The 15,560-nt window shown below is 36.2% G+C and overlaps 1 protein-coding gene across 4 annotated transcripts in view; it reads right to left on the bottom strand.

The window, feature by feature from the left end:
* The window catches only part of LOC149080263 (caspase-1-like), a 56,190-nt gene that overhangs the window by 21,914 nt on the left and 18,716 nt on the right, over positions 1-15,560 (bottom strand). For 3 of the 4 annotated variants that reach the window (XM_089239375.1, XM_089239378.1, XM_089239376.1), the window contains exon 4: positions 4,229-4,399. In XM_089239375.1, the coding sequence (XP_089095501.1) occupies positions 4,229-4,399 (171 nt within the window). Of the gene's footprint in view, positions 1-4,228; positions 4,400-9,388; positions 9,587-15,560 lie in introns of those variants that run through there. The other variant, XM_089239379.1, reaches the window with a different exon arrangement.

The following is a 15,560-nucleotide window of genomic DNA, read 5'->3' as shown; positions in this document are numbered from 1 at the left end:
TGGTGTCCAGGATCTGCTCAATTTCAAAGTTTCTTCTCTTCTATTATAGCTGTTTTTGTGCTTATATATTTCAATAGCCTCTCTGTAGATTCGTGGGAAGAAGTGGTCAACATTAGCTATTACCTGTGTTTTGCTGAACTGTACACTGTGGTTGTCGTAAAGCGCATGCTCTGCCACCGCCGACTTTTCTGTTTGGCCCATTCTGCAGCATCGTTCGTGCTCTTTTATTCTCGTGGCCACAGATCTTTTTGTGGTTCCAATATATACCTGACCACAGGTGCACGGTATTCGGTAGATCCCCGGTGTTGATAGAGGGTCACGGTGGTCTTTTGCTGATCGCAGCATTTCACATATTTTTCTGGTTGGTTTGAAAATGGTCTTTATACGATGTTTTTTCATGACCTTGCTGATTCTTGCCGTCACTCCGGGGATAAAAGGCAGCACAGCTTTTCCAATTGATTGTGACTGCTCATTTTCCGTTGGTGATTCCTTGATGGAGCGTAAGGCTTTCTTGATGTCGTCTTTCGTGTACCCATTAGAGCGGAAAACTGATTTTAAGTGCTCAATCTCTTTACCTAGATCTGCCCTCTTGATCAAGGTTTTCAGTACGCCTCGAAAACCTTGATCGAGAGGGCAAGAAGACTATGTGAAGGAAAAGATCTAGGTAAAGAGATTGAGCACTTAAAATCAGTTTTCCGCTCTAATGGGTACACGAAAGACGACATCAAGAAAGCCTTACGCTCCATCAAGGAATCACCAACGGAAAATGAGCAGTCATAATCAATTGGAAAAGCTGTGCTGCCTTTTATCCCCGGAGTGACGGCAAGAATCAGCAAGGTCATGAAAAAACATTGTATAAAGACCATTTTCAAACCAACCAGAAAAATATGTGAAATGCTGCGATCAGCAAAAGACCACCGTGACCCTCTATCAACACCGGGGATCTACCGAATACCGTGCACCTGTGGTCAGGTATATATTGGAACCACAAAAAGATCCGTGGCCACGAGAATAAAAGAGCACGAACGATGCTGCAGAATGGGCCAAACAGAAAAGTCGGCGGTGGCAGAGCATGCGCTTTACGACAACCACAGTGTACAGTTCAGCAAAACACAGGTAATAGCTAATGTTGACCACTTCTTCCCAAGAATCTACAGAGAGGCTATTGAAATATACAAGCACAAAAACAGCTATAATAGAAGAGAAGAAACTTTGAAATTGAGCAGATCCTGGACACCAGCTCTCAGAAGAACAAGAACCTTCCCCTTCAAGGTCCAGCAACCGAATGATGACAACAGCCAATCAGATAACTCCACATCTCTCGGCCAATCAGGTTCTACCAGCATAACAACTGTTTACAATACGCTGCCGGCTATAGAATCAACTGACCAATCGCAAAACAATAGTGTAGTTCAAGCCACTTATGTGCATAAATACAACCTGAGACTCTGGAAAACTTGACTTTGATCCAGTTTATCAATTCTCCTGATGATGCCAACCACTAGTGTTGGGGAAACGTTGAGAACAAACTCAAACGGACGACGGTCTTCGAACCCGAAAAAACAATTTTTATCATATGTAACTATCCTATTCATTCTGGAGAGAAGTCTGAAGCCAGATATTTATTTTATGAGTACTTATAATTCATATAATATTTTTGGATTACGTGAGAAATTCATCTGTTTTAACTTGGGTACAAGTGTGTGACAGTGCCAACATGAAGAAAACATTAAGAAGGGGGGGGGGCTGAAAGTTGCTGCAGTTCAAACACACTTGAGTTCCGAAGTGCCTATACAGGAGAGGGAAGGTGCATTAAGTATGTTTTTTTTCAGAAATTATTGAGAGGGGAGGCCAAATGGCCTCCGCTCCTAGGTTTCAACGCCTATGTGTGCGACAGCTAAGTCAAATATTACCGAACAGGAGTAAATTTGACAAATGAGAAAAGATAGTTATTGAGAAATATTGGCCATGAATAAAATATGTAATTTTTTTGTATCACTTAATGGAAGAACTTCCAAGCATTAAAAAAAAATAGGGATAGAAATACTTCTCTGTTCTTGTTATTATATTTATGTGCAATCTTTTCTGTAATTAACATTATCTAGAACAGAGAAAAATGTATTACAAATATAAAATCTTACAAGACGAGTATATTTTTGCCTGTCCGAAATTCAACCTAACAAAGCAGGCATTCTAAAAATATATTAATTTAATTGGATCTTTTTGTTACCAATTACAATAAATTGCTTTGTTTTAAGCATGACTTTAGTGACTAAATATCGAAGAAAATAGATATTTTTGCATTTAAGTATGAATTTTTTTTTTATTTAGTATGGAGCAGGATGGAGAAAGAACACTTTTTGAGATACAGTCATCTCTCCTATTTAGAAATTGGACGGACTTGAAATTCATAAAATTATTGTAAAATCAGAAGTTCATAAATGGGAAAGGCATTCAAAGAAATGGCATACTGTTCGAGACCAGAGGAGTAGTTGGTTTGTAAAATCGAACATTGATCATAGAACTACATCAGGGCCAGATATAGTTTGATGTTCTACACTAACTCCACCATCTAAACTATGCCATTTTTATATTATTCGATATAATAATATGACATCAAACAATGTAGAGTTTGATATAGTTAGAATTCATCACATCTGTTGCTCATTAAGCGCAATGATTTGATGACCAACGCATAAAAGACATCACAAGCCACCCAAGGCTACATCAGGTAAGTATTTACAATATTTAAAAACAGCATAAACTGATGCACCCCAAACAACCAAAAAACCTCTTTTTTTCATGGCAAGACATATAACAGCAGTTAATGCCAACCACTGAAACAATACAAGATACTCATTCTTTTGTATTCTACAAGACAAAGGAACCTGCAATTTCAATCATTTTACAACATACTTTACACTGTTTTGTATAAGAGAATGTGGTTTTGATTTTTCTTCAAGATTTCATATTTTTTGTGAATAGCAGTGTTTCTAGGTCTTGTTGTGTGTGTGATTATAATGATATGGAAGAGTAGATGACTGCCTAATAATACTCAAAAAATCTTCAATGAATAAGGCAAATACCAGGAAATACTAAAAAATTCCTAATGCATTTCGACACGCTATGGGTGTCATCTTAAGAGGATAAGAATATCATGCTGACAGAGTTTCCCACTTGGATTGAGAGTACCAAATCTTCAATCTTGGTTGCTCAGCGGAACAAAACAACAATGCTCAAGTCAGGACCACGACTTTCTATTATATAATGTACATGAGAGTAAGAAAAGGAACAAGTAGAACCTACAAAACAAGTTTGTAGGTGACGGCGAAAAAGCAAGAGGCACTGTACTAATACTTCCTTAACTAATCATCTACTCTCTGTACTGTTCCTCCCTACCCTTGTTTTGTTTTTTTCGTTTCTTCCTTTTTTAACAGACCACTAGGCCCAGCGCCGTCTTAAGGCATGGGCCCGGGGGCCTCACAAAAATGAGATCCGATTGAAATTTTTGAGAATTTGCTTGATAGGGCCACAGAAAAATCAATTGGCCTGGGGGTCCATGATACTCTTAAGATGGCCCTGACTAGGCCACCCCATTTATTCTAATACAGTTCATTCAAATTTATCACCAGCTTCTTGTACGGGAAGTGATTAAAGGATGTTTAATAGTTTACTCTAATATTGTAATAAATAATTTTAAACTGCTTGGAGTTTATTGGCAGACATAAAACCTGATGCCTTGCATCATCAATACCATTTTGAAAGAAACTAACAAAACATTATACAGTGGAACCTCCTACTATAATGGAAATTCCCCATTAGCTGACACCTCCCATTAATGGACACTTTTTTTCAATCATGAAAATGGGTGTCAATGTATTTTACTATCCATTAACTGACACTCCTCGTTAGACAACAAAGTTTTTTTTCCCATGGGTGTCCATTATCAAGAGGTTCTACTGTAATCTATTTTCTCAAAATAATTTATTGTTTAGCTATTAATAGAACTTTTTATTCACCCACATGTATTATCAAATCAAAAAATCTAAACTTTAAATTCGAAAATAATGACATATTAAGGTTTTTTTTTTTTGTCATTGTGAAATGATTTTTCTGACAGTAGTCAATTTCCACTAAATAAAACACATTTTGATATGCAAGAATCATTTTCAATTTTGTGAAAATCAGCATAGATTAGTTTATATTATATTAGTTTATATAACAGTACCTCTGTCAAAACTGCTTCCACGCCTTGTAGTTAATTTGTGAGAGCTTCCAAGTTTAGAATTCTCAAAGTTTTCAACATTTATGATTACTGCCAATCCACAAGGATTATCTACAGCAGGTTGTCTTATATGATAGCTTTTTACTTCTGATGAAATGATATTAAATGGTTGACCTTAGAAGAAAAAAACATTAAATTGAATTTTCCAAATGAAAATGAAAGTTAAAGATATTTACAAATCATATATGCATTAATAGAACACAACCCAATTAAAAAAATAGGTAAATAAAGGTATAGAACTCTACATCCGGTCTCACACACAGAAAAGTCCATACTGTAAGCCAAGGTTGTTTGGTGTAACTGACTCCCGATTCTAGGGTGTTGAGAAAATTGACTTGGAAAGGGTTCAGGGGTAATTGTCACAAAACTACTTCAAAAACTCTAGAAAATTTTTCCTTCCCCCCGTACAAACAGCGGATATCAGATTTAGTTTTGTGGTTTAAAATTTTTGTTCCGCCCACTGTTGAATGCTTCTTTGTAGGAGAGGAAAAAAAAAAGTGTGTACTCTCGTAAAAGAATTCAAACTAAGTACAATACTTGGCTTTTTGTGGACTCGTCTTTTTTTCCCATTCCTCTGCTAACGTATTTTTCACTTTACAAGTGAAGATCTGGGCTAAATGAAACTGATTACACGAGTGCTGATTTGAACAACAATCAAATTATTTTACTTAAAAATTTTAATAAACTTACCGTATTCCCATGCATTGGCCGGATGCCGTAAAACTCGAGGGACACCAGTTTTTTTGATGTTGTGGTCTTGGCCACTTTCGGAATGCCGGAAAAAGTGAGGTTATAATAGGATCATAGCATGCGTTCAGCTGAATCAATGAATTTTCTGAATAAAAAGTTGATATTTTTTTCTAAATCACTCTTCCTCATTTTCAAAAATCAGTTTTCTTTAACCATTAATTTGTCTTTTTCTTCCTCAGGAATAAATTGAATCTATTCATTATCTTGTGTGTTCTCATAAAACTTTGAAAAGAAAGTATTTTACTTACATAACTTCCTGAATTTTATAACTCTTTGCCATCTGATAGGAATTCAACTGTCAGCCTTCATTCATACACAGGGCTGCAACTAGGGGGGAGCAGGTGGGTCTCGTGCTCCGGTGCTGAACCCGAGGGAGCGCAAATTTCATTCTGAAACCTCTCCTTTAACATTACAAGGGGACGTTAAAATGTGCGCTTGCCCTGCGTGACCAAGCATCTAGTTGTGGCCCTGTTGATACACATGTATAGAAGACTAATCAAATCTCACCTTTCAATTACAGTACCGACATTGAACAATATTTCTGATTCTCTCCGAGCTGTTTCATTTCCTACTTCCTTCCCCCTCCCCACTATAACACCCTCTCTCGTAATCTACATTGAGATATACCTTACAACTTAAATTCCTTCATTACAACTTATGTTACTGAAATTTCCAATTATAGTATATACATAGATATATTCATCTTGTCCGTTTTACTTTAATGCACTTTCGGCTCTCTACCTCATTTATTTCATAATTGAATTTTTTTTTTTAATTGCACTAACACTGTTTGCTTCAAAATTTTTAATAATGTATTAATTTTTTATTTATTTATCAACTTTCATAACACACGCACTTATTCATTCCGATATTAAATATTCAACTGTTACTTTTCACTAACATCCAGTAAGAGCCATCATTGTTGACTCCGTGGATATGTATAATCTATTTTCCTGATAAGAAACTAATAAAAAATAAAGATATTCAAGAATTTTCCAGAATCCGTGAATCTAATTTATCGGCATTCCGGAAAATACAGATATTTTCAGTATGCTGGTCTCCTTCACTGTTTCCCGGTATGCCAGCTAATGTGGGGGGAGTACGGTAATTATTTTACCAAGAAATTAGTTTTTCTCACTAATTGAATTCAATTACTGTGGCCCGTTTCACATCCAGGAGCTGAATCGTTTTTGATCGTTAAATTTCTTCCTAAGTACATTATTGTGCAAATAAATGAAATTTTAGGTTTGACCTCAAGACCTGTCAGACCTTTCTATTATGTGGACAATGGTGCTATTGGAAGAGCAGTAGCCAGAAATTTCTTGCGGGTTAGGGGGAAGGGAACTGACAGTGCACTACTTAGTCAAAAGATTCCACCAGGGGCGTAGCCAGAAATTTCGTTCGGGGGGGTGACCCCTTTCATTTCGGGGGGGGGGGGGGGGGACCAAAGTGACAGAACAATAGATTTGGCCATCTTTTTCCCTTTTTTCGGTCATTTTCTCACATTTCGGGGGGGGGACCAGACCCCCAAGTCCCCCCCCCCCTGGCTACGCCCTTGGATTCCACAATATATAAGTAAAATTCTAGCATTTAGGAGAATAACTGGCAGTGGTGGTGGAGCCAGGGGGTGCAGTGAGTGTTTGAGAACCTACAATATTCTGTACCACCGATCTGAGCATCCCCAAAATTCATTCAGGGATCAATATTTCCATGTAAAGCTCAAGTCAAGCACCCACAGTTTCGTAACTCTTCTGACGTATCTAATGACTGGGCCACCAGATCACTATCTTAGATGGGAAAAAAGGAGTCAGTCAACCATTTGGATGTTTTGTTTGTACAATGAGCACACATTTTATAAGTGTGATAAATGACCAAAAGATACAATAAAAAATTGTATTTTAATTTTTAATTTAAATGTACTTTTTTTCGTTCAATGTTGAGGCATTGTGCTTTATGAACACGTACAAGCTTATCCATGTCCTGTCATATAGGAATTGATAGATGAGCTGACATTTTTTTTTGCACGGAATGCTTAATCATAAGCCGTGGCTCAGCATTTACAGCATAATACTTTTTACTGGATTTTCACCCATGGCCCCTTAATATATTCTAGGGCTACTGTGTGGTCATGTGGACATCATTCTGGGATCTCATCACGAGCATCCAGATTTGTACCCAGCTGGCGGCACAATGGTGGTCTACTGAAGTTCATTTTCTCTGCGGTTTCTCAACTTAAAAAAGCATTGTTGATTAGTTACAGGTTTATCCTGCTTGAAAGTACAAGTTTACTCATGACCGGTCAACAATGTGATAACGTGCTTATATTTATTTCCACTTCCAACTACTTTTTTTTATTCTCATTATAACCGATTAAATTTTTTTTAAAAAAGCCACACACGAGTGCCCTTGCCTTATTTATTTTTTTAGAGCATTGCTCAGCGGAGCGATGAACAACGATATAAAAATGTATATATTTGTATAAGTGCTGGTACTAGCTGAAAATTATCAACTAGGCAATGAAATGTCAAACGATTGGATACATGCGTGGATTTAGGTACTGCAAATGAGCCTCATTCTCGATTTCACTGAACATTACCATGGCATAGTTTGCAAAGCTAATAGAATTTCATACATGCAGGGCTCCCACTCAAAAAATGAGAAAAAGTAGGAAAACGCAGGACTAAAAAGTAGGATGGGGGAGGGTAACCCCTTAGACAACATAATCATAGGATAATGGAAAAAAATTCCTAAAAATAAAAAAAAAAAAAAAATAAAAAAAAAAAAATTAATTTTGAATTAACTTTTTTTTCCCTAGCACAATTTAGTCAAGCCAAAACAAAATGACAAATGACTTGGTTACAAAACCAATTTTTGGCTAAAACAGTGCACTAGCAACCACAGATAATTCTTTGCTGTCTCTCCTCATATATATTACATTCTTTTTTCGAGTCTTCCAAAGTGAAGAGCTTGTTAACTCTCTTCGACAAGGCACAGCAAATTTCGAAGACATACATTTTTTAAGAATGATGCACTTTCGAGACCACTTTCAAAAGCACAATGCAAAATGTGTAAATTGCAAGATCCGTCGTAAAGGTGAACCAGATAGTTTTACTGTGTTGTTCATCATTTTTTTAATTTTACTGTTTTGTTCACATTTTACTGTTCAATGCCAGTGTAATCATTTTTGACAAATGAAGCACTTTCATTTCTAGCTCTTTGCTGAGCATTGTAAATATTGTTTATGCCTCTTCATGCCTTATAAATACAGAAGACAACTGAATGCTATTGGGTAGCATCAGAATCACCATACCTAGAATAGGCCTATGTATCCAACTGCTTTGAAATGCAAACTGTTGTTTCACCTATTTGCACCATAATTTTGAATGATGAAAGTTACTGTCCAAGACCATGAAGTAATAAATACAAAATTATTTTTCCATCCAGACAGAAGTTTTTAATGACTACTATACTTGTTGAACCCTCAACCCCCGCCCTTCAAATTACCTTAAAAATGATACAATTTCTGCTTTGGCAGAATCATTAATTGCATTAATTGCACCAACATTTGTATAATATTTGGCAATATATCAGTAATTTCCTGCTCAATTAAAATCAATTACACAAATTTTGTCGATAGGATTTGGTAAAAAGTAGGAAAAGTAGGACAAAACCAAGAAAGTAGGACAAAAGTAGGACATTTTACCAAAAAGTAGGACGAGTGGGAGCCCTGTACATGTTATGTACGGCTTAGCACAAATGTGATGTGCATACGTTGCCATATGCTTTCCCTGTGCACGTTCGCCCGACTCTGGTTCACAAGTATGGGCTGATCGGGGCATAGTCCAGGGGTCTAATGTCTTCGTGGAGTCTACATGATAAAATTCTGGCACACTATAATTTTCGAAAGTATGTAAATATGTAAGCTGTTACTTCCATCCAAATACTGCCCCCCCCCCCGAATATCACTTTGCACGTGGGAGGGGGTGGGTTGGCACGATCTTAGAGTCACTGCCCAGCGTATAACCTCCACAAGAGGGAAGCTCGCTGGACTCTAGAGACATCACAATCTTGACAGACACTATGACAGTCTTTGTTTATAAAATTTTCGCTTTCACTATAAATTTTTTCAAAAAAAAATAGTTTGTGTACTTAGAAATGGTTTCCTCTGCTGGGTGAGGTTGGGGGCCCAGGCAAAGGCGGGGGTCAAGAAAGAAAGAGGTGAGAAGAAAACATGGTCCAAAGAGGGTTATGGGGGTAAAGGACTGAGGAGAAGAAAAATATTTCTTGCAACCAATCTGTGTTTGTTGGTATTGCACATGACATGGAAATTATCGACAGGTTTTCCTCACTTACTTCTCTTCAGCGAGTCACTGCATATGTCTTCAGATTCATAGACAACTGCAAACTTGCTGCACCTGAAAGGAGCACGAGGTTTCTTACCACTCAAGAGGTGAGAAGAAAACATGGTCCAAAGAGGGTTACAGGGGTAAAGGAGATGAGAAACATTGGTATCAATTATGCTCTGCGTTAAATCAACATGATACCGTATTTGGTTTTCTGATGTAGGGCTTTCCAATCACATCGTATAATTGAGGTTCTGCCGTATTGTACTTGAGTAAAAATAAAGAGGTAAAAAGAAACAAATGAAAAATTAAATTAAAAATTTTCGCCTATACTGATAAAAAATTAAAATCACTAAAAAGCCAGGATGTCACAATTCTGAGGGAGAAATCCTGTTTATCTCTATCTTGCATCAAGTGTTTCACAGTCAATGAGATGTAATACACTGTAATTTTCATGCCAAAATAAAAGTGAATGCGAAAGTAGAATATATTTTCAAAATACTTTCGAAAATATATCCTACAGTCGAGCGATAAGAATTTCTATTATAAGCTAAAAACGAGCCTTTTAGGTGAAGCATTTGTTGATGAAGAACTGCCTCCTTTATACTTTCTGAAAATTCCTCTTTACTTACAAAAGGATTAAGGCTTCTTTGAACCGATCACTCAAAAGGTGCTTGTCAAACGTCTATTTGCTAAGTTAATTGAAAACTGTCCCCTTCCTGCCGAAGAGGCAGAAGTCATTTTGTCGTTTTCAATGCCCAGCGCTGTTGCGAGTACAATGGTCATTTTGTGGAGAAAGGAGAGGGGTGTATGCTAAGCCAGCTTAGTGATTCTTTATGGAGGGAAAAGCAAGGCAGTATATTTACGGCCAGGACGATTTGGAATTTGAAAAGGTCACCCGTAAAAATATGTGCAGGACCGCCAGTCGGTTAAACCTTGGTTTCAACTAAGTGGTTTTTTTTAAAAAACCAGTTTGGTTTTTCAAAAAAATCAAATAAAAGTGGCCTAAATATAATTTTTTCCTTGAAAAATATCATATTGGTTCATTATTAGCTAAAATTTTTCATTTTTACCACATTTTATATTCTTGGGATACATTTTGATGGTACATCTTTAAATGACATAAGATGGTATAAGTGGTTTTTTTTTCAAAAAGTCTCATAAAAGTGGCTTGAATATATATATTTTTTCCATATGAAGTATCTTAGTTATTGAAAGTTATATACAGAAGCCAAAATTTCTCATTCTTACCACATTTTCTAACCTTTGGCTACATTCTAATGCTCTATCTTTAGCAAATTCATGAATAAGGATTGCATCACACATCTAAATATAGTGGTGTATTATCTCACAGGGTTTCTTTTTTTCTTCACAAAGAAGCAGAAACAGTAGTGACACCATCATGCTAGGGGGTACAGGTGGTCTTATAATCCAATAAATACACCAGTCTTAATATTCAAGGTGTTTTTTATATACTTTCACTGTTAGGCCCAGTTAATCAGGGTTTTACTGTATAGTAGTAGTAACAGATTTATGAAAAATAATCAGCTATATACAGGGTGATTATAATTGAAGCTTTGATTCCAAAACTATACAATAAGTACTGGTCAGAATGACTTGAAAATTTGCATGGATACTACTGAAGCAATGGAAATTTCTTTCGCAAAAGGAAAAAAGTGCAAGTAGATGATGCTATACTTGGCCAGCAGTATAATCTATTTTGTGCAACCACATAATTAGTGTGTGGATATATTGACAAACAATACTGTATGAGTAAATGTCAGGAATTTCGCAATTTCACCAGTAGTTTATTTTTTCAACTACAATCTCTCATTATTATCTATGCGTATTATAACTTCACAGTCTATAAATCTAGTTTATCACACTGCTGATGCATTCTAAAAACATAGAAATTTTAATATCCATTGGACATCTTTCACGTTCTTTGTGAACATCGAATTTGAATATTACCATAGTTATTTTAAACTTTTGGAACTTTAGGTCCTACATTGCAGCCAGTTCTTTGAAGTTTTAGGAGTGACACTTTCCCAAGCCTGCACAATCCTCCAATCCTAATTTATCACATTCCTGAGTCAACGCAAAAGGGAAGGTCTAAGCACCCTCATGAGCCAATATAATAGTGTAGTGTTATTTTGCAGGAAAAAATGTAACCCCCACAAGAAAATATTAAATTTTAAAACGCCCCTCTCTCCCTCAGAGAAAATCCTGCCTACGCCTATGATCACATTCACCTCTTTGACGTAGTCTTGTCTGTTCTTTCTATGATTGATCAATGTCAATGTTGTGTTAAGAAAAGTGCTCTTGTAGCAAAACTGCGTGGATCACAGAATGCCCACTTACATGGGTTGCATATACGATGCAGTTCATTGGAAAATTCTGTCGCTCTCGAAATAATAACATTTTGAAAGAAGTACGATGAAACTTTTACGAAATGGCAGTATTCCGAAAAAAAAGAGACCGTTTGTGAAGTCGATCAATGAATAGACGTTGGGCGATGGTAGAAAGAAGAATAAGGTGGAGAGCGTGTGGTGTGTCAAAATTTTGGATTTCATTGTCACAAAAGAAAAAATCTCATGCTCAATACATTTTACAATACCCAAGAAACAGGTGCATATACTTTGGGCAGAACATTGAATACCAGATCCTCCAATCTATTCTTGAATCTGTATTATCAGAGATCTGTTCTTTCCTCGTAGTAAGTAGTACACTCAATGAAAAGTAAAAGACTGTATTCGTTCTTTCCTCGCATTATTTTATTCTCTCACTGATTTTATACTGTATGTCTGCATGCTAAAAAGTAAAGAAAGCTCCCACAAAGCAAAAACTTTCACGTCCTGTATCTATTCAGTAAAGATCATTGGTGATCTGTCGTATTTATCCTGCGCCATCGGCAAAATTTTTTTAACTGTCTTATCAGCTAGGATCAATTGTATAGCATTAGCCTTTGTCATCTTATTTACAATTTTTTTTAACCTGATAATGTCACACATGAATAGAAAATTTGATTGATCTGGAAAGGTATTTATGCTGATGTGTGAAGATTATAAGGTTATACAAAGAGAACTATATAAGGTGTTAATGCATTCAAATAAAACGAAGAAAAATTTGTTTTTATATTCTTCAACTTTTACGGCCTAAGTTTGAAAGAAAAAACAGCTTGACAAATGTGACAGGACTACGGATCAGTCTGGATTAGAGAGTTAACTCAATTTTTTGGAACAGACTCTCTGAACACTCCCTCTTTTCAATCCCACCAGTGTCTCTTTTTACCCCCTCTCCAAAGGTAGGTTTTGTGGACGCCCATGGAAGAAAGCAAGCAGTTCATTCAAAGTAAATTGGTTGTATTGACCAGAGCTGATCATAACTGAACGATCATGGGACAAGCATTGTTTGAAACAACCAATTGCTTATTTGTGTTTACCTCTTGTGGTGGCTATAACAAGCAATGATGATAAGAGGCTTATACTAATGGGCAGATACAGATAACTTCACAGGCACAAAATAAGAAATTCTTGTCTTTAATTCGGTCGAGTGACCGAATTGTTTCCGGGATCTGACGGGATTGTGAGAGTTGTCTCTATCAAGTCCAAGGATGGGACATTTAAGAGAAATGTACAAAAACTTTGTCGTCTGCCAGTTGACAACTAGTATGACGGCTCAATGTTATACACTTATATATCATGTTTTTTCTTGTATTTTGAATTTTGATCGTTATATCATATATCACATTTTTTGGATTTCATGTACACATAGCATATGTTTCTGCGCATCTATACAATTTGCACATATATATATTTTTTATAATTTTCACATGCAGCTGTACTTGTATTTCATGTAAACATGTCAGTATTGAAATGATGTTTCAAGGTGGCGGCATGTTGACGCCCCTAGATGGCGGCAGCATACCATTGGCGAGAGGCCGTTGCCTTGATTGGCTGCGCGCGCAACGGAAGTATCTCCATGATCAAACCAACAGCAACGTAGCTAATGCTGTATCGTTTTCCCTCTCATGTTTCAATAAATTCAGTTAATTTCATCTTGAATTTTCCTTTAATTATTGATGGTTCGTTTATCGGAATATTCAGTGCTACTTACCAAAGACCCATCATGAAAATCACGCCACAAGATCGTTAACACCGGGCATACAGGTCCCACTATACAACGTTTCAAATTCATTGAACTAGTTCCACCTTTTTTTTATGAACAAGTTATTGAAAACATTGCAACATGGACCAATGATTGCTACAGAATATATTCAACAAAATAATGTGACACCAAAATCAAAGCGTGTTGGTCCGACACGAACAATCCACAAAAAAATTCCAAGTTTCCAAGAGCTATATTCACAGAGAGATTCAAATTCGGAAAACAGAGGCAATTTTGGGAAGAACAGCGTTAAAAGCATGTAAAACTGTTTTCCCGCATTTAACACTGTTCTTTCCTGAATTTCCTCAGTTTTTCGAATTCGAATACCTCTGTGAATATAGTATTTAGAAACCATGGAATATTTTTGTTGGCATCGGGAGAGACAGGGCAACAACTTTCTAACTGAAAGCACGGAGGACAGTATAAAAATTTAGGTTTTTTTATTTTGCTACACACTGTATTTTCACTCTCAAAACTAGCACAGGGGAATTTTTGAACGCCTGTTGAGCATTTTTTAAATTTAAATCACACCTCTACGACAGACGGTTGATGAGATAAGGGCAGAGCTAGTACTTACAGACAGGACCGTAACTAGAATTTTTGCCGCCCGGGACCAACATTATTTTGTCACCACCACAACTTTAAAATTCGATATAATTTTGTAACGGTGCTCTTAGTTCCCACCTAAAACTGCCTCTCCCTAAGTTTTGTCACCCGGGCAGTTCCACCTGCCCCCCCTCTAATTCCAGCCCTGCTTACAGGACACCTTGTATAAAGAGTTGATGAAAACTAACTTACATATTGAAGATAATTGGGGCAGCTTAAGACAAACATTCCACGAAACTTTGTCGAAGACAAAATAATCCACGAAAAAATTATTTCATTTGTATGGTAACTAATCAACTGCTAATAATTAATATTTTTCTTAAAATTCAGTAAAATGTTTTGAAATATAGCATACATATATGAATATTCGTATCATCACATACTTAATACCAACAGATAAATTAATAGACTGACATTTATCCAGTAAATATTGAATGTCCACAATGTGTGTCACAAAATAGAAATTGATTTTATATTGAGTATTCACAAAACTTTCGATTCAATCACTGTAAATTCCGGTAAGGAAACAACTGGGATGTATAAGCCACATCTATAAAGGAAAAAGAAAAGTTTTCGTGGAAAAATACCGTCGTCGAGGACGTTAAAGCCTCAAGTAAGATGCACATAATTTTCGTCAAAGAATTTAAAAAAATGATTAAAATTGTTCGTACGTTTCCACTTACGTTCTGGGATTTCTTCATTAATTTTTTTACCATTACTTGATTTAAAAAATAAATAAGTAAACATTAAACTTTTTTCAGAAGTGAAAATTTATAGAATTTATTGGAATTCTCGAAGTTAGGACACACTAGAAAAACGTTATCGGTCAGGCTGCGACTTTGGATCTGCCGTAAGCATTAAGGATTAACTTTGAAAGTTATACGAGTATAAGCCACGACTTTATTATGGAAAATTGCGATAATTTTTTTTTATAAACGAGCTTTACTAGATATTTCCATGTGATGTTACAAGTTTGTATATAATTTCATTATTTTCAATCGAATACTCTGTTGTGAATGAAAAAACATTGATGCTCGAGATTTTCATGTAATGATAATGATTTATATCTTTCAATTAAAATAATGCTTTTTTGCATGAATCAAAAAAATAGAAAGAAATTGGTGAAAATTATAATTTCTCATTTTTCTCCAAGAAATCAGGGGAAAACTGATTTCCTAGGTTTCATAAACATTTAAACACTCAGTGAGGCCATTGTGGCTAACCTACAATAGGTCTATTCATGTTGTTGAGGTATTGTTGCGATGGGAGGATCCCCAATCACCGAAAATCCGGCTACCTGCTGGTGAGAATGGGGGAAAGCATCGTCTTTCCTGAACAGGCTCTGCCCATTTTCAAAGGATTTATCTGAATATGTGTAACTGTCGAAGGGTTAAAAAAGGTGAATTGCA

This window comes from Pholcus phalangioides, unplaced genomic scaffold (genome assembly GCF_987345545.1).
Source record: "Pholcus phalangioides strain wild (caught in Gottingen) unplaced genomic scaffold, Ppha-v1.0 ptg000011l_1, whole genome shotgun sequence".
In the NCBI taxonomy this organism is placed as follows: Eukaryota; Metazoa; Arthropoda; class Arachnida; order Araneae; family Pholcidae; genus Pholcus; species Pholcus phalangioides.
Note: the sequence above shows the minus strand (reverse complement) of the source record. Positions and strands in the feature narration are given on the sequence as shown.